Source organism: Kuraishia capsulata, genomic scaffold, assembly GCF_000576695.1.
Source record: "Kuraishia capsulata CBS 1993 genomic scaffold, Kuraishia_capsulata_scaffold_6, whole genome shotgun sequence".
NCBI classification, from domain to species: Eukaryota; Fungi; Ascomycota; class Pichiomycetes; order Pichiales; family Pichiaceae; genus Kuraishia; species Kuraishia capsulata.
The window spans coordinates 870,280-896,050 of NW_019172955.1; the positions used below are offsets into that span (position 1 = coordinate 870,280).

Consider the following 25,771-nt stretch of genomic DNA (forward strand, 5'->3'; position numbering starts at 1 on the left):
AATGTATATACAGCTGATGACTAGTACAGTTTCAGATCACCAGTAACCTCGTTCAGCACAGCCTTTGGGGCTGGACCAAGGCCCAAAACAGTAGCTGATCCACTAGGCACCTGTGTCCTACCAGCATCGTGAACAACATAAGCGTTGATATTCAATGACATTGCCTTGGCAAACAACAGGTCCATCTCGGCCTGGTCAGCACACTTCAGAGCAACTTTGGCCTGGCCCGTCTTTTCCCATCTCATTAGCAATGGCAGGTTCTGGGATGCATGTCCACTCGAAATGAGCTTATATAGTGCAACAGCGGCGTGTGCACATTGTGCAGCAGCCTTTCCTTTGGTCATCTCAAGGTCTTTCCTCACCACCAACGACATCTGACACTCCCCGGGAACTTCGTTCAAAGGGGTTGAGTCGATTTCAATTCCTTCATCATCGTAGTCATCTTCCTCCTCCTCTTCCGCATCCGTGAGAGATTCTGAGGTTGTGGGCGTCAAACTAGCACTCTTGTACCTAGGAGACTGAGCTCCCTTGGCTGGGGAAGATGGAAGAGCAAGCAGTGCACCTATGCAGCCACCAGTCAAAAGCGAAATCGCGGATACCAGCACCAGTTGTGATACTCTGAGATTTCCGCTCATTGTGGGGATTCTCCAGGAAAGAAACGGCGTGGTGGTTGTGAAAAGGTGGGGCTTGTAGATTCAATCGTTTTGATCAAAGTCGATCAGCTTTCCTGTGGAACCGGGATTGGGTTGCGGTTTTGCAGGGTATAGGCGGGATTGCCCTTGAGATGCGGGAGATATCGCAAACCTGAAGGGACTTGAGTACTCGGAGATTCCCCGCCGTTTCGGTGCTCTGTCCCAAACCAATAGGTACTCCCAGACATGTTAGGCGGAGACCCGACTTACAGAGGCATTATACCTCTTCTCACTGCATTCATTCTTCCCAATTAGCTTCCCAAGATGTTCAAAGTTGGAGTTATCGTGGTTTCGGATAGCTGCTATAAGGATCGTTCTCTTGATAAGGTCATTCCATGTTTGGAGAAATTCTTTAAGGACCATACAGATTACTCCATAGCAAAGGCAGCCATCATCCCCGATAGCGTGGACGACATCCAGTACATTGTGTCAAAATGGAGTGAGGAATCTGAAGATTTGCGCCTGATTCTTACTTCCGGTGGCACAGGATTCACTGTCCGGGATAATACTCCCGAGGCTGTGAAACCGTTGATCCAGAGAGAGGCTCCTGGAATCGTGCATGCGATGCTGTCGGAGTCCTTCAAGATCACGAGGTTTGCTATGATGGCAAGACCTGTTGCTGGCGTTCGGAAAAAAAGTTTGATAATTACGCTTCCCGGTTCTCCGAAGGCTGTTTTAGAAAATCTCGGGTCGGTTTTCCCCACAATATCCCATGCCTTGACGCAGATCGAGAACGTTGACTCAAGAGCATTGCACCGCAAGATGGCACGTACCTTGGATGAGGCCGCCCCTGGAGGAAAGCTTACATCAGAACATGATCATCATCATAATCATCATGATCACGAGAAACCAGACTCAAGAGGACGTGTGGGCTGTGGAATTGCAAAGCACAAGATGGTGTCCAACGATCTGGATGCTCCTGTAACTCAAAGAGCTCGTGAATCGCCTTTCCCCATGGTCTCTGTGGAAGAGTCATACAAGTTGATTTCCCAGCATACTCCGGAATCTGAAGCCATCACCATGAATGTCCAGGATGACCTATTCGTTGGAAGCGTCGTCGCAGAAGACGTCTTAGCACCGGTTTCCGTGCCCAACTTCCGGGCCAGTATTGTTGACGGATACGCCGTTGTGAGTTCTGATGGCCCTGGAAAGTATCCGGTGGTTTCCATCTCTCATGCCTCTGGTTCCAATAAGCCCAAAGTGTTGGCGTCAGGCCAGATTGCCAGAGTCACTACAGGTGCTCCCGTTCCAGAAGGAGCAGACGCAGTGGTGATGGTTGAGGAGACAAGGTTGGTGTCCAAGACAGACGATGGTTCAGAGGAAAAAGAAGTTGAGATTTTGGCTACGGGTGTCACTCCAGCTGATAATGTGAGGGCAGTGGGATCTGATTTAAAGGAAGGTTCCCTAATACTCGCCAAAGGTACTGTGATTGGAAAATCTGGCGGTGAAGTGGGAATCCTTGCGAGTGTCGGCATTAGTAAAATCAAGGTTTATCGCAAGCCAAAACTTGGTGTTCTCTCTACTGGTGACGAACTTGTGGATCTACAGAAGAAGACAGGAGAGTTGTCTTATGGCCAAATCTACGATAGCAACAGGCCCACGTTGCTCTCTACTATACGACAGACGGGTTTTGAGGTTGTTGATCTGGGAATTGCTTTGGATTCGCAGGAGACTCTGGCAAGTCAGCTAGCCAAGGCTCTGGATTCGGATATTGATTATCTAATCACCACGGGAGGGGTTTCAATGGGAGAGCTTGACTTGTTGAAACCCACGATTGAACGAGTCTTGAATGGAACCATTCATTTTGGCCGTGTTAAGATGAAGCCTGGCAAACCAACCACGTTTGCAACGGTTACAGCCAAGGGAAAGACCAAGGTGATATTTGCACTTCCTGGAAACCCTGCTTCTGCCAGTGTTTGTTATCACGTATTTGTTCTTCCCTCATTGCTGCTGAACTCGGGTTCGAAGCCGGTTGGTGATGAGATATTGCCACAGCTCCCGCTTGTCAAGGTAAAGCTTGCCGCGTCTACTCGATTGGATCCAAGACCCGAGTACCAAAGGGCTCGTGTTACTCAAATCGCCACAAACGGGGTTTACGAGCTAGTAGCTACGGTCACAGGATTTCAGAGAAGTAGTCGTATTGCCAGTTTTGCAACTGCAAATGCCATTCTCGTGCTTCCTTCCAGCGCCGGGCGGTCTCCGCAGTACGAGGCCGGCACTCTTTGCGATGCCTTGTTGTTGGGTCCGGTAGATATTGTGTAGAAAGACGAAAATAGCTGGAGATGAAAGGAAAAGGACGAAGAAAATTTGATTTTTTCTCAAAAAGCCGAGTAAAATGATTTGATTAAAAATGGAAAATCAGAAAAACTGGCAAACCGGAGAATCTGGGGAGTAGATGCATTTCGTACATTGCATGAAGCGCGTCGTGCGGCACAGGTTGTTCCGAGAAGTCGAACATTATAAATGGTATGCAGGCATAGAAGGTAGAATTCAATTATGTCCCGGAAAAATCCAAGCTCCACCACCAAATAACATTTAATAACACCCAATAAACACAGCGAAAGCTAGTAACACCTTTCTTGACGGTAATCATTGTGCGGCGTTCTACGCCTCCCAAAGACTTTTCCACTGGAACGGATTCCTGTCTCAAACCGCAAATCCTCGTCTCAGTGGCACATTTTTCGGATCAGATCAGACCTTTCCGTAAAGAGCGCCCCTCAACTGCCCGGCGGAATAAGGTCTCGTCTCAAAAAGGTAATGCTGTTCATAGGATCGACTTCCGTTTTGGGAAACGACTCCGGCGTCCCCACAATTCTCCCACGGATGCATCCCTATATAAATAAGGTGGAGGAGATTGGCCATTCCAGGCATACTGGTATTCTTTTCTTTCCAACGAATTATTCTTCGAAACAGGCAATTGAATAGAGTCTTGAGGTATTCATTAAATCATTATGTCAACAACAGCACAATCAATCAAGAAGCTCGACACGTTCGTGGGAAGCGAAATCAAGATCGATAAGGAATTCGTCACTGGAGAGGTTGCCCCCAATATTTTTGCCGGATTCTTGGAACATCTCGGCAGATGTATCTACGGTGGAATTGTCGACTACGGTAACACCAAATTGACCAATGATAAAGGTTTTAGGACAGACGTGGCCGAGGCTATCAAGGAGTTGGATATGCCAGTCATGAGATGGCCGGGTGGAAACTTTGTGTCATCTTACCATTGGCTGGATGGTGTTGGACCTGTTGACCAGAGACCAAAGAGACCTGAGCTTGCTTGGCTCAACACTGAGTCCAACGAGTTTGGAACCGATGAGTTCATGCAATGGTGCGAATACATGGGTACCGAGCCTTACCTATGTCTTAACATGGGTACTGGTACCCTGGACGAGGCATTGGCCTGGGTCGAATACTGTAACGGAGACAAGGACACATATTATGCCAATCTTCGTAGAAAGAACGGAAGAGAAAAGCCATACAATGTCAAGTACTGGGGTGTCGGTAACGAGGTGTGGGGTCCATGGCAGGTTGGCCAAATGACCAAGGAGAACTACGCCTTGAAGGCCGCCCAATGGGCCAAAGCAATTAAGCTCCTTGATCCTACCGTCAAGCTTGTTGCTTGTGGCTGTAATGGTGTTGATGAGTGGGACCAGCACGTTGTTGGAGAGACTTTTACCACCCATGACTTCTACTCCATCCACCTGTACACCACCTCTCAAGACCATTACAAGAACGTGTTCCAGCCAGCCGGTGCCGAGACCGCTATTCAGGTCACCTCCAAGCTTGCTGAGCTAGCCAAGATCACCAACATGACCAACAAGAAGTTTTTGGTTCCTCTGACCGAGGAACAGAAGAAGAAGGAATACAAAATCGTGTTTGACGAGTGGAATGTCTGGGATCCAATTAGAGCAGACGGTGAGCACGGTGCCGAGCAACAGTACGACTTTTCTGATGGTCTTGCTGTTGCCTCATGGCTCAATGTGTTCATCAGACAGGCCAAATACCTCGAGATGACCAACATTGCTCAGTGTGTCAATGTCATTGCCCCAATCATGACCAATAAGGACGGCCTTTTCAAGCAGACCACATATTACCCTTTCCAGCTGTTCTCGAAGTATTTCAAGAACGGACAGTCCTTAAATCTCAGCGTCAAATCTCCTATCTACAAGGGAGATGTTGGTGATTTTATCGGTCTCGAATGGGTCAAATACGTGGACACCAGTCTGGCTCTTTTGGATGTTAGTGCTGTCTATCAGCCAGCCGAAAAGGCCTACTACGTTGCTGTTGTTAACAGATCCGAGGACGAGGATGCTGAGACCAAGATTTCCATCGCGGATGCTGCTGACTCTCTGAATGTCACCGAATGGGCTTACTATCACGAGAACATCAGAGCAATCAACACCTTTGAGAAACCTAACGAGGTTGTTCCTAAGGAGTCCAAGGTCACTATCTCCAACAATTCCACTTACAAGTTCCCAAAGCACTCTTTCACCTTGCTGAAGATCCAAGAGTAAGCCGAGGTTCTATCATACATTCGGATTTAACCGTTAATTATACGTTATAACACTATAATACACAAAATCAAAAGTTCCATCTAGGTAGAACCAAGATCTTGAAGCTGATAATGATCAGTCTTTTTGAAATAAAAGCCTAGACTTCGAAGATCGTTCGGCTTGTAGAAACCACTGCTTATCGTTGTTCCCAACTTTTGTAGTAACCAATGCTTTAAATTTCGTTCATTTGCCACGGCAATTGAGTTATGGCAGTGAGGTTTTCACCAAATGAAGCCGAATAATGGAGAAGTTTTTGCTTGTTTGTGAACTGAAAACTTCGATATTTCCTCATAACGAACCCAAAAAGTCCTCCTTTATACTCCCAATAGCAACAATCTCATTCACGTCAGTTCTGGTACCCACAATCTTCAACCGCACCTTGCTTCCCTTGACAATCAGCTGGTCCTCAGACATGTATGCAGGCGGCGTGTTCGAAGGATTGTACTTCATATCTCCGGGAATCAGATGAGTACTTACAAAAACACTCAGCGGACCGACATCTGCAATGAAACCCATCTTGTTGACACTGGAAACAATGGCGTCAACGACCTCTCCCTTGAATGGCTTCCACACAACGGCTCTGTACTTGACTTCAAACTCAGCACTTCCCTCCGTGGGAATAATTTTGCCCTTCCCAACATCAATGCTCATACAATCTAGCACACACACTATGTAGCCAAATTGTCCGGTACATGTTCCCTCCACATCTGTCAGTAGCTTCTCCCGCAAGAACTGGTTCATCTGGGGCCCGAAGTACGACGGGTGCAGCGTGAGGTTAAGCGACAAATCTTTCTATGGAACGTGTTAGTAAGCAAAATTGCGCTAATGAGGCTACCGAATTTCAGTTTGCACTTACCAAGAAAAACATCTTGCCCGTGAAAGAAATATATCTCAGTTGCCTTCAGTCGTTAACAGCGTTGAAGTGTCGATGGCCCTTAGCACCAGGCATAGGGCGTGTGCACGACGCTCTGTGCCGATGCCTTGGGATCTGAAAAGTTCCTGTGGATGAAAAGCAGTTGAGCTAATGAGTTTAGCCAGGAAGTTGTGTTTGTTTTAGACCAGGATGTCGAACAAAATCGGAAATGTAAGTGCCGGCTTGGTAATATTTTTGTGCTCCTCCTCATGAGATACTAACCTTTGCGTAAAGACGGCTATCTCGTTCGCCAGAGTATGGCACCATGTCGACATATCAGAGGACCCCAGGACGATGGGTCGTATAGCTACCCAGGTGGCCATAGCGCTTATGGGAAAACACAAGCCTATTTATCACGAGACCCAGGATGTTGGAGACTACGTTGTGGTGTCGAACTGCTCGCATCTCAAAATCACCAATCCGGAATCTAAGACCTACTTCTCACACACCACCAGACCAGGTTCTGCCAAACACACGCCGCTTGCCAAACTCGCGGCTGACTCGGGATATTCTGAGGTATTCAGGAGAGCTGTAAGCAAGATGTTGCCCAAGAACAAGCACCGTTGGTCGAGACTGGCCAGATTGAAGTGTGTTGATGGAAGCGAACACCCATACAAAAATAACCTCATTGCGTTTGCAGACGAGCAACCCGAGGTGGTGAAGAAGTTGGCCGAGTTGGAACACAAGAAGAAGATTCAGGCGGAATATGATGAGAGGATTGCTGGAAAGAAGTTTTAGTTGGGCAAAGATTTGTATATAGAAAAGAATGTCATTGAACACTAACCAAGAAATGAATCTAGTAGTTAGGTGGTGGTAGACAGAATGGGATCGAATAACAGCAATTTTAGCATCTATAGTTGGAATTAACGGAGATTCAAACTTTTGCTGATTTTGTTTTGGGATTCGTTAGCGCTTTTCGAAATTTACTGGAGGTATTTCAGTTTTAGGAATTTCCTGAAAATTTCAAGATATCGTACATTTAGCTTATGTCCACTGATATAACACGGGTGAAAATTAAAAGATTCTACGGTATCAGAAGCACCAATTTTCGAGTTCTTAAATGTACACAGATTTTTATTTTTAACTTTTTCTAACGAGTACTCACCCCAGCCCTATCAGTATACAGTCTTGGAGAAATGTTCATTGCCATTAACTCCTGGAACAATAACTTTGCAGCATATGGAATGTGGATCTGGTAGATGTTCGTCTTGTTCTTACAAGAACGGCATTCGAACTGTCCCTTCTTCAAGTTGGCGATAACGGTCATCAGACCACAGATACCACAAACGTGGACACGGAATGCATCAGACGCGTCCATCAGTCTCTCCTTCAAGAAGGCAGCAGCTCCATGGGCAATCATACAATCTCTTTCCATTTCACCGAATCTGAGACCACCGTCTCTGGCTCTACCTTCAACAGGCTGTCTCGTTAGAATTTGGACTGGTCCTCTTGCTCTGGCGTGGATCTTATCATCCACCATGTGTCTCAATCTCTGGTAGTATGTAGGACCGAAGAACACCTGAGCCATCAACTTTTTACCGGTGTGCCCGTTGTACATGACCTCGAAACCTCTGGATTGGTATCCGTTCTCTCTAAGAAGCCTGGAAACAGCATCCACGGTCAGGTCCGTGAAAGGAGTAGCATCACCTTCATATCCTCTAAGAGAACCAACCTTACTCAGCAAACACTCAATCAAATGGGCCACTGTCATACGAGATGGAATGGCGTGTGGATTGATGATCAGATCAGGAACAATTCCTTCAGCGGTGAATGGGACATCCTCGTGTCTGTAAGTCACACCAATGGTACCCTTCTGACCGTGACGAGAAGCAAACTTGTCACCTATCTGTGGGATCTTGGTGGTTCTCATTCTCACTTTGACGAATTTCAGACCTTCTTGGTTGGTCGTCAGCAATACCTGATCGACGATACCGTTTTCGGTAGATCTCAGAGGAGTGGAAGCATCCCTCTTAGTGTGGTATTTGGTTCTCTGGCCCAACTCCTCTGTATCGGCAGGGATAGGAACAGTCTTACCAATAATGATATCTTCACCAGACACTCTAACACCTGGAGAAATCAACCCATCTTCGTCCAGCTTCTCGTAAGTACCATGCTTCAATCTCAAGGTATTACTACGGTTTGGCTTCTCAAACTCCTCCACGACAGACATGCTTCTTCTCTCCTGATCCATATACGACCTGAAGAAAAGAGATCTGAAGAGACCTCTGTCGATGGAAGATTGGTTCATAATCATGGAATCTTCCTGGTTGTAACCCGAATAACAAGCAATTGCAACCACAGCGTTTTGACCGGCTGGAAGCTCTCTGAACTTGAGGTACTCCATGGCTTGGGTCTTTGCCAATGGCTTTTGTGGATAGTAAAGAATGTTGGCCATGGTATCCATACGCACGTTGTAGTTGGTCAAAAACACACCCATGGCCTGCTTACCCATAGCGGACTGATAGGTATTACGCGGAGACTGGTTGTGATCTGGGAACGGAATGATGGAAGCGGCCACACCGAGAATCATGGATGGATGAATCTCACAATGTGTGAAAGAATGAGATGCCAGGTTCACAGCAGACTTGATTCTCTTAGCGGGATCCAACTCTGCTTGCTGAACAACATCGGTGGTAACAGGAGCCAGGTCTTCAGGAGACATCGCGATCAAAATGGTTTCCTCTTCTTCTGCGTCGACATACTCAACCACACCGTGGTTGACCAGAGACGTCCAGCCAAAAGTCTTAGGACCCTCATCTTCCTCTTCGTCATCGTAGACCGCAGTATCATCCTCCTCGCTGTTGATGATCTTGCGACAATGCTCTTTGGTGAGCTTCAGCTCACCCTTATGCTCGCTCTCTGGATCATCGTCCACCACGAAAAGAGGTCTGTAAACTCTGCCTGCATCGGTGAAAATCTTGAACTCCCTCTCTCTGATATCTCTGATAATGGATACCTCGGGGGAAATGTCTCCTCTTCTACGCAGCTGTCTCATGGTGTTGACCAAAAGGGCAGGCTCACGATGAGTTCCGACCCAAACACCGTTCAAGAAGACTCTTGTGGCATTTGCGTGTTCCTGGGAATCATACTCCTCCAGAGGCTCCATACCCCATTCTTCCAAAAGATAGTGCAGAGGATCGGATGGAGTACCAACCGAGATACATGTCATAAGCGAAAGGTTCTTAACAAGACCACAAGCCTGGCCTTCTGGAGTCTCAGCGGGACAAACAAGACCCCAATGGGTGTTATGAAGTTGACGAGGCTTGGCCAACTTTCCGTCTCTTCCAATAGGAGTGTTTGTTCTCCGCAAATGCGACAGTGTAGACGAATATGTGTATCTGTTTAACACCTGCGAGACACCAGCTCTGGAGCTCATGGCCTTCTTTTGCTCACCCCAGTTACCTGTGGCCAAAGAGTACTTCAGACCGGATGTAATTGTTGTGGACTTGACTGCAAGAGCCAAGTTGAATTCTTTGTTGGTCTCGATACATTTTTGCATGTAACGGTAGATGTCTCTGGAGAGCTTCTTGAACAGAATTCTGAACAGATTGGCAAGCAAAGGACCAGCTAGATCCAGTCTTTTCTTACCAAAATGATCTCTATCATCAGGCTCCTTTCTCTCCAAAGCACACAGCAACAATCTGTTCACGATGTAACCAAGGAAAAATGCCTTTCTGTTCTCGTAGCCTGGCTCTTGAGTGATGTGAGGCAAAAATTCCTTCGTCAAGATGTCTCTGGCAAATTGTATACGCTTTTCTTTTCTGATACCAACAGCATTACCTCTTCTTCCAATGAAATCGAGGGCGACTTCTCTGTCTTGGATGAGGAAACCTTCTTCAACACATGGCTTCAGCATCTCAAGCATCTGCCAATCGTTCTGGTCATAGCAGATATGTTCAAGAATTTCTCCATCGGGGACGACACCCAGAGCTCTGAATACAATCACAATAGGAATGTCCTGCTTAATATATGGCAACGTGGCTTTGATGGTTCTTCCAACAACTCCACCGCTGCGACCTCCTCCGCTTCTCATCAGCTTGACCTGCATACTGCTGATCAGACGCGATCCCTTCTCCAGCGCGGATCTAATCTCAGCAACATGAGAGATTGGAGATGGGGCTGCCTTTTTAAACACCTGAACGATGTTGGCAGCACTTCTTTCCTGCGCAATAAGAACCTTTTCAGAACCGTTGATCACGAAATAACCACCCATATCGTATGGACACTCTCTGACATCGTAGAAATCAGTCTCCGTCAAACCGTTCAAAGTACAGAATTTGGACCGCAGCATAATAGGGACCTTACCAATGAAAAGCGTAGGAATTTGCTCTTCAACGCCGGCTTCGGGAGCGGGTCTTCCTTCCCTCTCGGCCTCTATGGTTCCCTGTTCAACCCAGTTGAGTGCTGCGTTGGAGTTGTTTTCGTCATCAACACTCTCTAAAACACGTTTGCGCATTTCAATGTAGAGTGGCGACGAATACGTGAGGTTTCTCAAACGTGCCTCCTGAGGCAACATCGCGTGGGTGGTACCATCAGCTTCGGTCATCGTGGGCCGCGAAAGATATATCTTTCCAAAAGTCAGCTCATAACGACGGTTGATGTCATCATCCTCGGTGGCATGTTGAGCAGGCTGATCCAGGATCAAGCGCGGGTCTTCCCACACAAGTTCCTGGATGGCGGTCTCAATGAACTCGTCAAACGACTCTAGCTGCTGCGAAACCAGACCTTTTTCCTCGAAAAACGCAGAGATAACAGTCCAGCAGTCCTCTGTCGTGATGGCATCGCCAACCTTATAGACGTCGTCATCCAAGGCTGAAGCTTGAGTTAGTAATGCTACACTAGAGTATTCCAAACACAGAACGTCGGACTCACCTCCAGACATTGTGGCAATCTATTAAAAACGGGCTTTTGCAGTGCAATAGATCTCCGATAAATCACCCAATCAGATCAAACAGCCAGCACCAGCTCGATATAACCAAATATATCAACTGGATAAACGATGTGAACCAGAGTGTTTCCAACGTTGGCCATGTTTGTCAGAACTGGATGGAGCTTTTTCCATTCGGGAGGGGCGTGTGTGGCACATAGCACGGTTACCCGGCCACCATCCAATGGTCGAAAGAATCTTTCGGATTCGGGTTATTGAAGACGAATCAGTGATACGTTGTATATATTTTGTGCACAGATTTGCTTGAATTTGGTTTATCTTCTGGTTAAAGACTCCCGGCATCTCACCAAAAATACAAGCCAAAATTTTGCCATGTCTGCACTTAAACAACAGGTGAGGTTTATGGCCTCGTTGATCAGAGACAAACTGCCCACTCCAAAGCCCAAGAGCGCTGTCAGGGCCGACATATCCAAGAAAATCTACTTAAACTCCAAAGAGGCAATAGAGAACGAAAAACCTCACTTCCGTGTTGGTGGACGCAATCTTTTTTTCCCCAGCGCGCGCGTTGTGTTGCTGCGGAATAACGCCAGACTGACACCATACCAGGCCAAATTCATCGTCCCAAAGTCCTTCAACAAACTGGATCTCAGAGACTATCTCTTCCACATCTACGGCCTCAGGGCTCTGAACATAACCACGCAGATCCAGCCGCAAACAATGACAAGAGCCTTGCCGCTGCCATATTCGACCCGTCGTCGTAGTCCCCTGGTGAAGAAGATGACCATTGATATGGAGCAGCCCTTTGTATGGCCCGAGGAAACAGCATTTTTCCAAAGACAGGAGAAGATGGCCAAGGAAATGCAACAGTATGCAGACGAATCCAACAGATTGAGGTCAGATGCCGCGAAACCTTCCAAGGCATTCGAAGGTGTGGTATCTCCAAACCCTACACCTACCAACTTCGTGCCTAAGAGAGTGCAGAGGCAGATGAAGAATAAACTGGCGGCAGCTTTGGACGGTTACAAGCGGAAGCAGTTAGAGGAGTTGCTGGTGAAGAATGTGCAACTTTAGAGGTGGACATGTAAATAGACATAGGGTGATCCACCAAGGTCAACCCAACACTCAAATAAACCAAAAGATGTGAAGAACAATGTTTAGAAATGGAATCAATGCCACATAGTTGATAGTGGGCTCTCAGTGGTGGGCGTACTCACAGATCCTTGCCATATGGTGACCTCTTGACTTGAGTCAATCCACAAACCTGAGAGATCAAGGCAATATTTGTATGTTACTACATTCAAAGCGTCAACAATGAAATTGCAAACTGCAGATAGACCAAAAAAACAAATCAAAGACGAACCAGTAACTACTAACCTAACCAAACCATAAACCCAACCAGCCTTACCACCGTCCTTTGAATACAATAAAAGAGCACTTAATCAACCATCAACCTCAGCCACTGGCTCGCTTGAAGGACGACCAAACCAGCTGCGGCGCTCTTTTGGTTCTGTGGAGGCGGCTGTGCCGGTAGAACCAGCATGGAAATCTACAAGGTCGTCTTTGTCCACTACAGCATACCCTTCGGTGGACTTTGACTCCTTAGCCGACTCGGTACTTTCACTGGCCTTTCCAGTCCAATAACCAATTGCAGTTTCGTAAAACCGTGGAATCGCAGAAGGCAATCCAGAAAGCCCAAGTCTGTCACCCGTGCTGGCCAATGACTGCACAGATTCCTGTTCGACGGCCACCTTGAACTTAGGATTGCCCTTTGCCACACGATCAACTCCCCAATTGTAAGCCAGTACCAAAAGACACTGAATCTGCCTCAGAATCTGCCAATCTCTCGCTTTCAAGTCATTAATCTGGGTCTCCATGTCAGTCACATACGGCAAAACATACTCCATCATCACATAATCAGCACCCGACTCACGGTCAGAAAAGTCAAAACTTCCCTTTGAAATTCGTGATGCGATTTCAGTGAAGTCAACCCGATGTTCTGCATCCAAAGGAACCACAAACCAGCAGCCGATCACAAACTGCACTACTCCCGATAGTGGCAATGGGGCCACAAGCAATGAAAACGCATAAGTATAGGATACACGTTGATAAAGTGCATATACGATCCAGTATGAGACCCAATGCTTGAGCTCTTGGTCAGATCCTGACCCGACAGACTTGCACGATTGATAGAGCGGTAGCACCACAGAGACTGCAGTGGTCATGAGACTGAACATCAGTCCAAACATGATTCACAAAAACAGCCACAAAATATGGAGAACAATTGCCAATTTCTAGCTTTTCTTGGCCAAAAAACGTATATTTGTAGCGGTAGATAGAGTACTATAAGGGTGATTCTACTACAGACGGGGGAAGCGATAGGAGTTGCCTCCCAGGGGCGGTTACCCTGTTGTGGGGGAGTGCGTTGGCGCACGACAATCTCAATTAGCCATGCCACTACCATATTTGACAGATTCCAGAACTTCTCAGATCACTTGCTGTTCTAGGCCTAGTACTTGGCCCAATCGCTCATATAAACGAGAAGGTCGGTTAACATGGCATTAGTCTCACCAGGGTTGGCAACCCAGACAGTACATCCTGACAGTCGAGCCTTGTAGTCATTGGCACCGAGTGCAGCAAACTGGTCGCCGACATGTAGCGTGTTCGCCGGCCCAACAGGGTCTTTCTTAGACAAAAACTCCTGGAGAGATTGGACTCCCAGGGACTTGTCACCAATATCAACCCAAACATCACTGCCGCCATTGAAAGCGCAAAATCGGATGCGCTTTGCCGGAGGAAAAGCCCTCAGCCGTTTATCACAACGCAAAACTACCTCTTCAAGCTGCTCCCGTTGTATCTTATGGTTTTTCAATGGCACAATACCGACCCCCTTTTCCTTCCGAATCAGTTGAGCCGGAAGTGCCAGTTTCTCAACCAATTCACGCAGGATTGACTCAGCAAAATCAAGCGTCGCAACGACGTCGTGCGGCGCCCACTCCCTCATAGACTTTAAAGTCCAGTCCTCTTCTGGGACAAAGACAAGCCGGCCAGCCTCAGAGTTGAATCGGAATAAATAATTCGATTCTCCGCCCATAACGAACAAGTTCTCGCGTTGATCTGAGGTTAACAGGGGAGATTTGGCGACTGCTGCGAGAAGTCCGTGAAGTCTCTCCTCGTATTTCAACCCAGAGGGATCACTATAGCCAGCTGCAGTAACCACTCCAATGGTAACATCTTGAGATAGCAGAGATACTAGATGAGGTATGATCGGAGAATCATGCTCCATAGATTTTCCATCTTCGTACAAGGTCACGTCTCCATCGAAGGTGATAAGTTTGAGCTGCGATGATTGAGGCCGATGGAAACGCTTGGAGAGCTCCAAAATTTGTGCAGTGTTTAAAATAACTCTTATGTCATTGAATGAGGGTGCAACCAATCGCCGTTTGGAGATGGCCCGACGTTCATCTTCAATATAGAAAGCCTTTTCCAGCGGCAGTCGAGTGAAAAACAATCCAATAGAGGGAATCAATTGCTTGAGCCTAGCAAGTTCATGGGTACCGAGGTCTTGCATTTCCACTGAATGGTATTAGTAATTAGCCGTAGACTTGAGAAAGACTGAAAGTCTCAGCAAACTTCCAAGAGTCAGCAACAACTTACTCTGATCATCGATCAACCTCTCGATATCGAGAAAAATCTCCGCATAACGCCGTTTAGCATCAGCATTGATTTTCAGCTCATCAGTAACAGATACACCGTTTGTTTTGGCAGCGTGGAGAACGAAAGGTCCCGCCAGCAGACCCTTGATCCATTCTATAAGACCGTCTCTGCGGTGTTGCTTAAGAGCATCTAAATAATGTTAGAACCGCCACATTAAATTCGCAAAAACTATCGAAACTCACACTCAACACGATACCTGTTGCACTATTAGTATTTATCCGCCAAAGCAATTGAGCCAGGTACTTACCTCGAAGTCATTTGGAGAGAGAAGGAAGGGTGTTTGGGTTTGTGTCCCGAGGGGAAGGAAGTAGTTAGCAGCCACCCGTGCGGCTATAGATTGATGTAAGCACTACTATATTATTTGACTATAGATACTTCATTTTCTTGTACAAATTGCAACACAAAAGTTTGGAATTGGATTCGCTACTGTTAAATTGTTATTGAAGTAATTATCAATCTCGTGACGTTTACTTAATAAGCTCAATTCCAATTATTAAATAGGTCTTGAGTTATCATAACAAATTGCTCTAGCACCATACAGTGAAATTTTTCACAGAGCTTCTATCTTACAGCCACTTAGTCCTCGATCACAACCTTGATGTTTCCATTCGAAGGGTCACTCGAGGTGGCCATGGCCTTGTCAGCATCCTCAAGAGGGAATCTGTGGGTCACCAGCGAGTCCACGTTGATCACCTTGTTGGCAATCAGGTTGATACACGCAGGCCATGAGTCGTGGTAACGGTTGATGAACTTAACGTCAATCTCGGCAAGCGACAAGTGCATGAATGGGAAGTTGTTAATGTCTCCACGACCAACACCGATCACGGTTAGCACACCGGAACGTCTCACAACGTAAGCGGCAGTGTTGATGGAAGACTCAACACCGGTGCACTCGAGCACACTAGGTGGTTGAACATACTCAGAGTCACCGAAGATCTTGCGGATGGCAACGGCGTTTTCTTGGTTCGTCTTAGTAGTGTCAATTTGGTAAGTCAAGACCTCTGGGACAAACTTTTTAGCAAACTCAAGTCTCTTTGCTGAGATATCGGTGATCAACAATGGAGTGGCTCCCATGGCTTTGGCCAAGGCCAAAGTACACAGACCAATTGGACCTGCACCAGCAACCATTGCTGGCTTTCCGAGGGTCACACTGGAACGCTCAACTCCGTGGTATGCCACCGAAACAGGCTCAACAAGAGCTCCCTGGGCATAGGTCATGGAGTCGGGCAATTTGTGAAGGAAGCGTTCGTCATGCACCTTGTAACGCTGCATGGTACCATCGTATGGGTACACAGACGAAAACTCAACATCCTGACACAAATTGTAGTCTCCCTGCATACAAAGGAAACACTTTCCACAAGGAAGCTGAGGCTCGACAGCGACACGGTCACCAACCTTGAGCTTGGTAACATCGGCACCGACCTCGACAACCTCACCTGCAGCCTCGTGACCGAGGATACAGTTTCCAAGCACTTTTAGCTCACCAATGTTACCAGACTTCCAGAAGTGGATGTCAGAACCGCAAATACCGGTGGTCTTGATGTGCACCAGCACTTTACCGGAACCAGGCTTTTCAATTGGGGCTTCCACCACCTCGATACGGTGGTCAGCAGTCACCTGCAGAGAGGGGTTCTTGTCAATCTTGACGTAGTCTGAAACGGGAGCCATTGAATAAATAATTGAAGAGCTGGATGGACAGTGGCGTTGATCTAATACCTTGGGAGCTGGGAAAAAACGGTACGAAGTGCGGGACTGGCGGCCGTATTTATGCTATCTTTTACCCGCGGCTGTTTGTGGAGACATTGACGCGGTTAGCGCCCAAACTTTTCAGCGGGATGGGATCGATTGTGGGGTTTCAATAAGGTTTCCTAATTCGGAAGTGTAAGCGGGATTGAGGTGCCCACGACGTAAACACACTAATGGAAGTCCGGCATATCCTCTTGGAGGTGCAGGGAGCGCGACATTGTGATGTTGCACCCTATCTGTTGGTATTATGAGCCTTAGGAGTCTCTTGGACTGTTCTCTGGGACTGTTCTCTTAGCCCGTGATCTACAAAGCCTTTCGGGCACTCAGTTTCGGTCCCACATACCGCAAAATCACGTCCGGTACTTGGAGGCGTCTAAAATTTCCCGTTTCATCACAACTGGTTCATACACGAAAAACAATTGCTGCTTACCAACGTCTGTATCTTCTTTCGTTAAAGGTTAGAGGTGCATGGATCATCATTCTCATCATCTCTACTTTGACACATGTTTGCTCGAGGATACCGTCATGTCGGTATTTCAAAGCAGTTGATGATCGTGCCTGCTGTGCGATTCACTTCGAGAGTCACTCCACAAGCGGCTTCATCACAGCTGCCGTCTCGCCTGGCAGCCCTCCGTTTTGCCAAACCCAAGCTCTCTGATTTTTTGGCTGATAATTTTGGTCGTCACCATAACTACTTGCGTATATCCATTACTGAGCGTTGCAATCTACGCTGTACGTACTGCATGCCTGAAGAGGGCGTTCCGCTGTCGCCCGATGGAAGTCTTCTCACAACCCCCGAAATCATGCGGCTCGTGAGGCTATTTGTCTCTTGTGGTGTCACAAAAATTCGTCTAACTGGAGGAGAGCCTACTGTTCGCAAAGATATTGTCGAGCTAGTTCAGCAAATTGGTAAGGTACCTGGTGTTGAGGAGATTTGCATCACTTCCAACGGGATTGCCCTTCACCGCAAGCTGGCTGCGCTTCACGCTGCAGGGCTCACCTCGCTAAACCTGTCTCTTGACACCCTTGTTGACGGAAAATTTCTTTTGATAACACGGCGCAACGGACTGAACGCAGTTTTGAAGTCGCTCCGGACTGCGCTCGAGCTCGGAGTTCGCAAGGTGAAGCTCAATGTCGTCGTCATGAAGGGCATCAACGAGGACGAGGTGCTTGATTTTGTCGAGCTTGCACGAAACTCCGAGATCGAAGTGCGCTTCATAGAATACATGCCTTTCGATGGAAACAAGTGGCAGCTCTCCAAGATGGTATCGTACGAGGATATATTATCCAATATTCGAGCCTATCACGAGGTGCTGCCCGTGGACCACAGTCATGGTGACACCGCAAAAGTTTTCCAGATACCTGGGTTCAAGGGAAGAATTGGCTTTATCACGTCGATGACTTCTAACTTCTGCTCTACATGCACCAGGTTGAGGATTACCTCTGATGGAAATCTAAAGGTGTGTCTCTTTGGCAACGACGAAGTTTCGTTGAGGGACTTACTGCGGAGCGGCACAGAAGACGCAGAGCTACTGAAGTACATCGGTACAGCTGTCAAGAATAAAAAAGAGAAACATGCAGGACTCGGCGAGCTAGAGAACATGCCAAATCGTCCAATGATATTAATCGGTGGGTAGGTTCTACAGCATAAACAGCAACCGAAAAGATCGCACGATTGTCTCTTTTTTTGCATACTAACGTCTCAATTACAGGTAACTATAGAACGTTTGGCAGACTCGAGCAGAGAAGGCTCTATTCGACGAAGCAGAAGCTCACACACGTAAATTCACGTGGCGAAGCCAACATGGTGGACATTCACGAGAAAGACATCACTCACCGGCGTGCAGTGGCAGTTGGCAAAATCCGGTTCTCTAATGAACATGTCGTAGGGCTAATTCAGTCCAACGGCAATAAGAAGGGAGACGTTTTCAGTGTTGCGCGCGTGGCGGGAATAATGGGTGTCAAGCGGTGTTCCGACTTGATACCTCTATGCCATCCGCTTCAAATCACCAAAGTCAAGGTGGAACTTGAGCTCAATGCTGATGATAACTCGGCCACTTGTACCTGCCAGGTTGAATGCACAGGTAAGACAGGCGTGGAGATGGAAGCCATGACAGGTGTAACAGTGGCACTTTTGACAGTCTACGACATGTGCAAGGCTGTTGATAAGTATATGGTGATTGACGGAGTCCGAGTGGAGCATAAAAGCGGCGGAAAGTCAGGGACATTTGACCTTTCTGATAGAAAGTGACAAGCGTGCGGCGATAAATGATTATGTACACGACTCAAATGACTTGCTTGAAGTAGCAACCTTGCATTGACGCAAGCTAACCGCTGCCATGACCGGTCGTGAATTATCACAAAGTCGATTACTTGGTGTCAGGAGATGTCAGAGTAATATGTCGTTCAATGGGCCACGATTTGATCCGCCCGTGTACAGATTAGGCTCGATAGCAATGTTGCAGCACCGGAGATCACCGCAGCAATTACACCATTCTGCATATTAAGATGCAGGGAAGGTTGCTTATTTGTGTTATTATTATCTTGTTGCGGAGATATAATCGATGAATATTATGGTCAAGTGTGTATAAGTATACGATGAAGGGCCCTCGCTGAATTCTTTTAGTTCTAGCAAGTTCAACGAATTTGCATAAAATGGATTACGAGAACAGTTCAAAAGCCCAGAAAAGCCGCATTACAAGCACTTTATACTGGACGGTACTCGTTACATGTCTGGGATCGCTCCAGTTTGGGTACCATCTGGGGGAGCTTAATGCAATAGGGAGGGTCATGTCGTGCCGAGTTTCAGTCCCTGGTCCCTATCCTAATAGAGACTCGCCCTGGGAAAGCCTTGGATTTGCCAAGTGTATACCGACAAATAATGATCAGTTCGCTACAGTGACTACCTTATTGTCTGCTGGTGGTTTGTTAGGATCTTTGGCAGCAGGGTATTTGGCAAACAGGCTGGGAAGAAAGCCCGTCTCCGTGCTTAATTGCGCATTATATTCACTGGGAAGTGTGGTTATGATGATGTCTCATAACCTAGCACTTCTCTACACAGGAAGGTTCATTGTGGGGATTGCGGCTGGTTCTTGCCTGGTGGTAGCGCCTATGCTTATCAATGAGGTTACACCGGAAATTCACCGAGGCTTCATGGGTTCGATGATGCAATTCTCTGTTTCAGGTGGAATACTGTTGTCTCAGACACTGTCTGTTTTTTGGTCAAATGATCAGCAATGGAGGAACATGTTTTTGAACAGTTCAATGTTGGCCGTTGTGTCGTTTTGTCTGACGTTCACTACGGTTGAATCGCCTAAATGGCTAATTGTCAATCGCAGCGACTATTTGCGATCCACTGAGATATTGCTCAAGATTAGATCCGAGCCTGAAGAAATAGACGCTGATGTGGACCATTGGAGACAGCTGACCGAAAGGAAATACACCGAGGCTGACGAGTTAACTGAGCTTCTTCCTTCAAGATCAAGACGTGGTTCTATCAACCAACAGGCTACGGTCTCTACATTACAATTTCTTACTCACAAGGAATTTCGCGAGCAGGCTATTGCGGTAATTGGAGTGATGACGGCAGCTCAGTTGACGGGCGTGAATTCTATCACCTTTTACGGTGTTGATATCCTAAGCTCTATGGTTTCTTCAAGTGTTCTTTTGATCAATCTAATGGTCTCGCTGGTGAACTGCACTTCAGTAGGAGTTGTATCGCCTTTTGTGGATCGACTAGGAAGAAAACCGCTGCTCTTGGTGTCAATATCGTTGATGATGGTTTCCTCCGCAGTGATTGCATTTTCCACCACTCACGGCTACGAACTACTTGCTAGTGTATGTGTATTTGTGTTTGTGATGGGTTACTCTCTTGGTCTTGGTCCAGTGCCATTTTTGATTGTGAGCGAACTCGCAGACCATCGGTGTGCTGGAACCGCACAGAGTCTAGGAACCACAATGAACTGGGTTTCTTCCATAATAGTGAGTTATTTTTTTCCAATTTGTCTGGACGCCATGAAAGGCTACGTTTTTTACTTGTTCACGGCAATTGGAGCAGCATACCTTGCGTTTACGCTAAAGTGTATACCAGAGACTAAGGGGAAAGTTACAGTCGAGGCTGTTTGGGGAAGGGTTTACTAATAGAGTTCATAACGTATCATAAAGGAGGTATAAACCAACGAAATAGTAGGCTCATAGAGTTTGTACTCCTCACTGTTGTCCAGAACATGGCGAAAGAGTCCTTAAGTCAATTGTGAAGCCGCATCTAAAACTTCCAGAAATATGTCAATACCGAAAGAAAAGCAGCAGAGGCCAAAACAGCCTTTAAACTCGCTGCTGCTGCTTTGGAATCGGTTTTTCCGACTTGAATAGACTTCAGGGAAGTTCCGATATCAGTGTTGATCCTGGTGATATTTTTCTTCGGCGAAGGAAAGTTGGTGTTAGGCCGTGGTTTCTTGACGGTCTCATCATTATTGGTAAAATAGAGAATATCGTCTTCCACGTTGTCAACCACAACCTTTTGCACGTTTCCAAAAAAGTCCGTGATCAGAACGTCCGAAAGGTTTCTGCCAAACAAATCAGTACGAACACCTGCATTGGAATGTATGTCCTCGAACGTATAAGAATCTATCAGATCCTGGAGTGTCTTCTGCGAGTCCTTCTCGATTCCCTCCAAAAATTCGAGGTTATAATAAGTGAATCTGTCTATCACAGCAACTCCTATCTCGGTGTCGGAATGATGAGAATAAGAACTCTCGTGCAATTCTGAAGAGCCCACCGCGAGGATGTTTGGTGAGTAGAATTTAGAGTACATCGTGTTTGCCTGGCACGTATCGATCATGAAGAATATCTCATTGTATCTGTGTTTCTCTGCCATTTGCTCAAATGCGTCAGCAATATCGAAAGCGCTGATTTCTTCGGAATCCTGGAACTTGAGAAATTCGTCACCACCGTGACCAGTCATATAGATGAAGATGTTGGATCTCTCGTCCGTTAACAATCTCTTGGAGCGAGGATGCTCTGGTCCCCACCGATCCGTTAACAACCGTAAAAAGTTTTCCACTGTCACTTCATAGCCTCTATAGTCGACCTCAATGTTATCACCATATAGATCAATGGCTCTATCAGCGTTGTTGAAGACAGATCCTGGAAATGCATTCCGCGGATTGCACGCAACGTCATCTGAAAGCATTAAAATGATCTGCGAGTCTGGAATTCCAAGTCTCTTTACAGTTCTGTACATGCTCAGGACATTGGCCATATGGCGGTAGTTGAACCAGAAGCGTGACGTTGACACCAGAACGGCCCAGTTGTTTGTGTGTCTCGACTCTTCATTATCGGAGCCTCCGGTTGCGGATTCGAGTGCAGCACAGCATGCACATAATACTGACAAAACCCAGAATATCCTGATCCTCATGATTTGGCGTTGAAAGCTGTTGTGGCTATGGTAACAGCAATCAAGAAGAGCATTACAAATGACTAAACAAACACCACCAAAAGGTTGGGGAAGCTCTTTGTTCGCGCACGATATAACAAAAATAATAAACACACTACTTTAAAAAATTGCCCCAGCCACACCAATTACAGCTTTAAACAATAACGCAAGGATTCGCCTCCAGTCAAATCTACTCGAAGCTTGTTCAACATCGACATGCCCAGCTTCGAAGGCAGATCTGGTGACTCGGCCAAATTCAGGCCGTATGTCCAGGCCGACAATTTCAATACCGGGTATCCGATCCGGTATAGACCCGCGGATGGGATCATTGATATGGAGACCGGCAGAAACATCTCCATGTCGTTGCCAACTACCGCCAAGTTTTCTTCTGGAATTCCCAAGGAATTCAGCAGCGCCGGAATTCATGCCGGAGTTCAGATGACCAATTCGGTTGGTCGGAAGAACGTGTATTCGGATTTGGAGTTCCGTGAATACTTTGTGTGGAGCAACACTAAGGATCTTCTACAATCTCTGTGTCGTTCTTCGCTGAAAAACTACGCTAGGCAATTTATGTCTCAACCATTTGAGGTGAGCCGACTGTTGTTGCAGGTTGGAGCTTTCAGTCCGTCTGAAACGAACTCGGCAACGCCTTCTACTACTTTTGATGAGGATGAGGATGACGAGGAAGATGACTTCTTCGAAAGAACGGGGTCGCCAAGGGCAAAAAGGTATTCAAGCATACAAAGGTCTGTGCCCAAGCTTCGGGTTCCAGTGGTGGAGAACACTAACATCAACCCGCTCAGTCTGAATACCATCGACGTGATGTCAGCTCTCATATCCAAGGAAGGGTTTAGAGGACTTTTCAGGTGTACTAACACCTCGTTTCTCTACACGACTCTTTTCTTCACGATTGACGCATGGATCTGTGGATTTGTTTCACCGATTTTTGGCGTTCCTGATCCATTTTTCATTGACATTGTACACTCCACCAACCCATTCAGATCGTTGCTGCTGTCTGTGGCCTCTTCCTGTATCACGGGCTTGCTATTGGCTCCAGTATCACTGATAAGGACAAGATTTATTGCCACGACGACGAAGTCGCAGAATCGCTCTTTCAAGCGTTTACTCGGCCAGTTAACATGGAAACAGCTACTGGTCCCTCTGAGACTCATAGTGCCGACAATCAATTTTGAGTTGAGTGCTCATCTGCTAAAGACTTGGGTTCCTTACTTCTTGTACACTCGTTGTTCTGTTGACAGATACACCTCTCCTTTGGTGTTTTCAACTGTTGAACTGTTGACTTCAGTGGTGGAACTGTTTGTCAAACTTCCACTGGAGACGCTGCTTCGTCGTTCGCAAGTGGACTATCTGGTGAATGATCCCTCATGTCCAGAGGCATTGAGAATCAGCGAAAACGAACTCAGTGTGAAATTTGGAGGCTACCATGGATACTTTGCAACTCTTTACTACATCTACAACGGAACCAAGCCTGTGAGCCATAATGACAAGTTCAGCTTGGAAGTGCCCAGCTCAGACACAAACGTCGGGCTTGAGGGGCTTTTCAGAGGCTGGAGAGTTGGTCTCCTAAACGTTATAAGTTCTTGGGGTTTGAGTATCTTGCATGACCAGAGTCTGGAGAATGTGGAGGTGGAAAAGTTCTGAGTGATGGTGCATCTCAGATACGGACTTCCAAAGACGCGATATTCCATTCCTACGCGTTTATTCGGTGTTCTTGCGTTTCTTTTTTGCGTTACTTATCCTCCCAAATGTCTACGCTGTACATATTGACCACCTTTGTGAGATTTTTCATTAAAGCGCGTTGCTAACCGTAGCTAAAAGTACAAATAAGTAGAAGGCTCCAGCTAAGACTTGGCCTGCTTTTTCTTCTCATTCTCAGCAACAAGGTACTCACCCAGCCACTTAAGCTCGTCTCCCGCGACCACTTCCTTCTCCTTGACCAGCTGCTTCATTCCTTTGAGGAGATACGGCGTGATCTCGCGGTTCAGCCATTGCCGTATATCGTTGCCCCCAATGGCGGAGGCTGTATCACCAATCACCAGCTCCTGCTCTGCTTGGGTGGGCTCCATTCTCGGATTTGGGTATATTTCGCTCAAGTTAACGGTTGTTGGCGGTACTATCGGGTCGAGATAGCCTTCGTGCTTCCTTTCAACCTGAGCCGGTTTGGGGAAGATCAGTCGTGCACGACATAATCTGCATTCTCGTAAATTTATTTCTGTTGGCTCGTCCTACATTTGTTCATAGTAGCATATATATTAAGAAACACAAACATTATCATGCAATAGCATTCTGTCACAACAGAAAAGAAGTCGTCAAAAAAACGTAATCAATCACTGATGAAGGTGATTTCATTATAGGCGAGCCCCGATTCGGAAACGCCGAGTGCCTCGATATCGAGCTCCATCTTGTTACAGAACTGGTAGATGTATGGCCTTGTTCCCGCAATTCCACTTACCAGGTTCTTCACAAATGTGGGGATCTCGTGCATAATGTCGACTCTCTCACCCAGATTTGTAAGGCTGCCCTTAACAATCGCCTTGATAGGTTTATCATCTTGGTCGAAACCGTCCAGGTCAAACTCAATGTTTTTGGGGATTGACCAGCCAACCTCGTCGATTTCGCGATCATTGAACACCACACTGTTGTCAATAGTTCCTGCAAGTACCTTTGTTGTATCGGTGACGATTCCCACATTCACCCGTGTACGTCCGTACGACTGCGGGGTGGTGAACTCCATCATCACCACAGAGTGGGAAGGACTGATGTAATTAAGGAAATTCCAGGATGCAGCAGCATGGTGAGGCTTCATCCCTTGCAGTGCAAACACGTACATTCCCAAACCATCAATTTCGATCTTCTGTTCTTTAGATTTGAGATCTATAGTTCCAGTGATGGAACACCTAGGCCAGAAGATGTGACGCATGCTGCCCCATGGATTTTCCACATCCTCTCCATAGAGCGTAGTTCCATCCTTTCCGAACTTCACACCTTCAACAGTTTTCTGGAACACAAGATCCACTACACTCTCCTCGTTGACATTAGACCGCACAGTGTACTGCTGCTTCTCGGAATTGTAAAGGATCTGGACGCCTCCCTCATTGGCAGTGAAGTCGGATCCATTGATGTCAAAGTCTTCCAACTTGGTGCTGGTCCATACAAAGTCGTTGGGAGTGTCTTTGTGGAAGCACTTGAAGGTGAACTGGCCTGTGGTGTTTAAACCCATGAGATTCGAGTGGATGATCTGAGCAAACCCGCTATAGCCAGTGCGGGAACAATAGAAGTAGAAAGTTTGAGTCTCAACATTCGTGTAGTTTGGATTGAGGTACTTGAGATCGTCGTCGGTGATTGGATTCCACGGTTTGTGGGCATCAATGCCCGCCTGTTTCGTTACAGGATGTATTGCAGATTCGCCATACTCTGGCTCGGCCGTTCCGGCGACTACCGATAATCTGGAAATGGTTAGGACGGAACTCGAAAAGAAAATATGCAAAAACAAACTAAAATAAGGAGAGATGCGTGATTCTGGAGCTCTCTATGAAGGCCGCAACAAGAGGGGGCGAGCCCATTAGAAAGACAACCACAACGGCGTCAAAGCCCGGTGTTATACCGCTTCTTTCCCATACAATGTCCAATTAGCATTAATCTGTAAACATACCCTGATTGAACCCACTTTAGCATATTGTGTGGGTGTTTTTGGTTGTTAAGATAAACCAAAACTATGAGAACACCTGACTGCGAAAGTTTTTAAGGGCATGGAATGGAAGGCAATATTTGGCTGCGCACGATCATCAGCAGATGAGAACGGCCGTG

At 46.8% G+C, this 25,771-nt stretch overlaps 19 protein-coding genes across 19 annotated transcripts; 8 read left to right on the forward strand and 11 right to left on the reverse strand.

The window, feature by feature from the left end:
* Positions 1–20: 20 nt before the first annotated feature.
* KUCA_T00005212001 (uncharacterized protein) lies at positions 21–635 on the reverse strand (the record flags this gene model as incomplete). Its single annotated transcript, XM_022600385.1, has 1 exon — positions 21–635. One exon carries the CDS (start codon positions 633–635, stop codon positions 21–23), a length of 615 nt encoding a protein of 204 aa, XP_022461212.1.
* Positions 636–956: 321 nt separating this feature from the next.
* On the forward strand, positions 957–2,954 carry KUCA_T00005213001 (uncharacterized protein; the record flags this gene model as incomplete). Its single annotated transcript, XM_022600387.1, has 1 exon — positions 957–2,954. One exon carries the CDS (start codon positions 957–959, stop codon positions 2,952–2,954), a length of 1,998 nt encoding a protein of 665 aa, XP_022461213.1.
* A 689-nt stretch (positions 2,955–3,643) lies between these two features.
* Positions 3,644–5,209, forward strand: KUCA_T00005214001 (uncharacterized protein; the record flags this gene model as incomplete). Its single annotated transcript, XM_022600388.1, has 1 exon — positions 3,644–5,209. One exon carries the CDS (start codon positions 3,644–3,646, stop codon positions 5,207–5,209), a length of 1,566 nt encoding a protein of 521 aa, XP_022461214.1.
* Positions 5,210–5,536: 327 nt separating this feature from the next.
* KUCA_T00005215001 (uncharacterized protein) lies at positions 5,537–6,116 on the reverse strand (the record flags this gene model as incomplete). Its single annotated transcript, XM_022600389.1, has 2 exons — positions 5,537–6,040; positions 6,105–6,116. 2 exons carry the CDS (start codon positions 6,114–6,116, stop codon positions 5,537–5,539), a joined length of 516 nt encoding a protein of 171 aa, XP_022461215.1.
* A 195-nt stretch (positions 6,117–6,311) lies between these two features.
* On the forward strand, positions 6,312–6,899 carry KUCA_T00005216001 (uncharacterized protein; the record flags this gene model as incomplete). Its single annotated transcript, XM_022600390.1, has 2 exons — positions 6,312–6,332; positions 6,396–6,899. The coding sequence occupies 2 exons, from the start codon at positions 6,312–6,314 to the stop codon at positions 6,897–6,899; spliced, it is 525 nt and encodes a 174-aa protein (XP_022461216.1).
* Positions 6,900–7,251: 352 nt separating this feature from the next.
* Positions 7,252–11,043, reverse strand: KUCA_T00005217001 (uncharacterized protein; the record flags this gene model as incomplete). The annotated part of the gene is made up of 2 exons (XM_022600391.1): positions 7,252–10,973; positions 11,034–11,043. 2 exons carry the CDS (start codon positions 11,041–11,043, stop codon positions 7,252–7,254), a joined length of 3,732 nt encoding a protein of 1,243 aa, XP_022461217.1.
* A 378-nt stretch (positions 11,044–11,421) lies between these two features.
* On the forward strand, positions 11,422–12,120 carry KUCA_T00005218001 (uncharacterized protein; the record flags this gene model as incomplete). The annotated part of the gene is made up of 1 exon (XM_022600392.1): positions 11,422–12,120. One exon carries the CDS (start codon positions 11,422–11,424, stop codon positions 12,118–12,120), a length of 699 nt encoding a protein of 232 aa, XP_022461218.1.
* Positions 12,121–12,488: 368 nt separating this feature from the next.
* KUCA_T00005219001 (uncharacterized protein) lies at positions 12,489–13,295 on the reverse strand (the record flags this gene model as incomplete). The annotated part of the gene is made up of 1 exon (XM_022600393.1): positions 12,489–13,295. The coding sequence occupies one exon, from the start codon at positions 13,293–13,295 to the stop codon at positions 12,489–12,491; it is 807 nt and encodes a 268-aa protein (XP_022461219.1).
* Positions 13,296–13,555: 260 nt separating this feature from the next.
* On the reverse strand, positions 13,556–14,617 carry KUCA_T00005220001 (uncharacterized protein; the record flags this gene model as incomplete). The annotated part of the gene is made up of 1 exon (XM_022600394.1): positions 13,556–14,617. The coding sequence occupies one exon, from the start codon at positions 14,615–14,617 to the stop codon at positions 13,556–13,558; it is 1,062 nt and encodes a 353-aa protein (XP_022461220.1).
* Positions 14,618–14,632: 15 nt separating this feature from the next.
* KUCA_T00005221001 (uncharacterized protein) lies at positions 14,633–15,021 on the reverse strand (the record flags this gene model as incomplete). The annotated part of the gene is made up of 2 exons (XM_022600395.1): positions 14,633–14,870; positions 15,011–15,021. 2 exons carry the CDS (start codon positions 15,019–15,021, stop codon positions 14,633–14,635), a joined length of 249 nt encoding a protein of 82 aa, XP_022461221.1.
* Positions 15,022–15,339: 318 nt separating this feature from the next.
* Positions 15,340–16,431, reverse strand: KUCA_T00005222001 (uncharacterized protein; the record flags this gene model as incomplete). The annotated part of the gene is made up of 1 exon (XM_022600396.1): positions 15,340–16,431. The coding sequence occupies one exon, from the start codon at positions 16,429–16,431 to the stop codon at positions 15,340–15,342; it is 1,092 nt and encodes a 363-aa protein (XP_022461222.1).
* An 821-nt stretch (positions 16,432–17,252) lies between these two features.
* KUCA_T00005223001 (uncharacterized protein) lies at positions 17,253–18,146 on the forward strand (the record flags this gene model as incomplete). Its single annotated transcript, XM_022600398.1, has 1 exon — positions 17,253–18,146. One exon carries the CDS (start codon positions 17,253–17,255, stop codon positions 18,144–18,146), a length of 894 nt encoding a protein of 297 aa, XP_022461223.1.
* A 167-nt stretch (positions 18,147–18,313) lies between these two features.
* On the forward strand, positions 18,314–18,760 carry KUCA_T00005224001 (uncharacterized protein; the record flags this gene model as incomplete). Its single annotated transcript, XM_022600399.1, has 1 exon — positions 18,314–18,760. The coding sequence occupies one exon, from the start codon at positions 18,314–18,316 to the stop codon at positions 18,758–18,760; it is 447 nt and encodes a 148-aa protein (XP_022461224.1).
* A 404-nt stretch (positions 18,761–19,164) lies between these two features.
* Positions 19,165–20,649, forward strand: KUCA_T00005225001 (uncharacterized protein; the record flags this gene model as incomplete). Its single annotated transcript, XM_022600400.1, has 1 exon — positions 19,165–20,649. One exon carries the CDS (start codon positions 19,165–19,167, stop codon positions 20,647–20,649), a length of 1,485 nt encoding a protein of 494 aa, XP_022461225.1.
* Positions 20,650–20,773: 124 nt separating this feature from the next.
* Positions 20,774–21,925, reverse strand: KUCA_T00005226001 (uncharacterized protein; the record flags this gene model as incomplete). Its single annotated transcript, XM_022600401.1, has 1 exon — positions 20,774–21,925. One exon carries the CDS (start codon positions 21,923–21,925, stop codon positions 20,774–20,776), a length of 1,152 nt encoding a protein of 383 aa, XP_022461226.1.
* A 234-nt stretch (positions 21,926–22,159) lies between these two features.
* KUCA_T00005227001 (uncharacterized protein) lies at positions 22,160–23,605 on the forward strand (the record flags this gene model as incomplete). Its single annotated transcript, XM_022600402.1, has 1 exon — positions 22,160–23,605. The coding sequence occupies one exon, from the start codon at positions 22,160–22,162 to the stop codon at positions 23,603–23,605; it is 1,446 nt and encodes a 481-aa protein (XP_022461227.1).
* A 200-nt stretch (positions 23,606–23,805) lies between these two features.
* KUCA_T00005228001 (uncharacterized protein) lies at positions 23,806–24,030 on the reverse strand (the record flags this gene model as incomplete). The annotated part of the gene is made up of 1 exon (XM_022600403.1): positions 23,806–24,030. One exon carries the CDS (start codon positions 24,028–24,030, stop codon positions 23,806–23,808), a length of 225 nt encoding a protein of 74 aa, XP_022461228.1.
* Positions 24,031–24,287: 257 nt separating this feature from the next.
* KUCA_T00005229001 (uncharacterized protein) lies at positions 24,288–25,184 on the reverse strand (the record flags this gene model as incomplete). The annotated part of the gene is made up of 1 exon (XM_022600404.1): positions 24,288–25,184. The coding sequence occupies one exon, from the start codon at positions 25,182–25,184 to the stop codon at positions 24,288–24,290; it is 897 nt and encodes a 298-aa protein (XP_022461229.1).
* A 365-nt stretch (positions 25,185–25,549) lies between these two features.
* On the reverse strand, positions 25,550–25,639 carry KUCA_T00005230001 (uncharacterized protein; the record flags this gene model as incomplete). Its single annotated transcript, XM_022600405.1, has 1 exon — positions 25,550–25,639. The coding sequence occupies one exon, from the start codon at positions 25,637–25,639 to the stop codon at positions 25,550–25,552; it is 90 nt and encodes a 29-aa protein (XP_022461230.1).
* Positions 25,640–25,771: the final 132 nt, after the last annotated feature.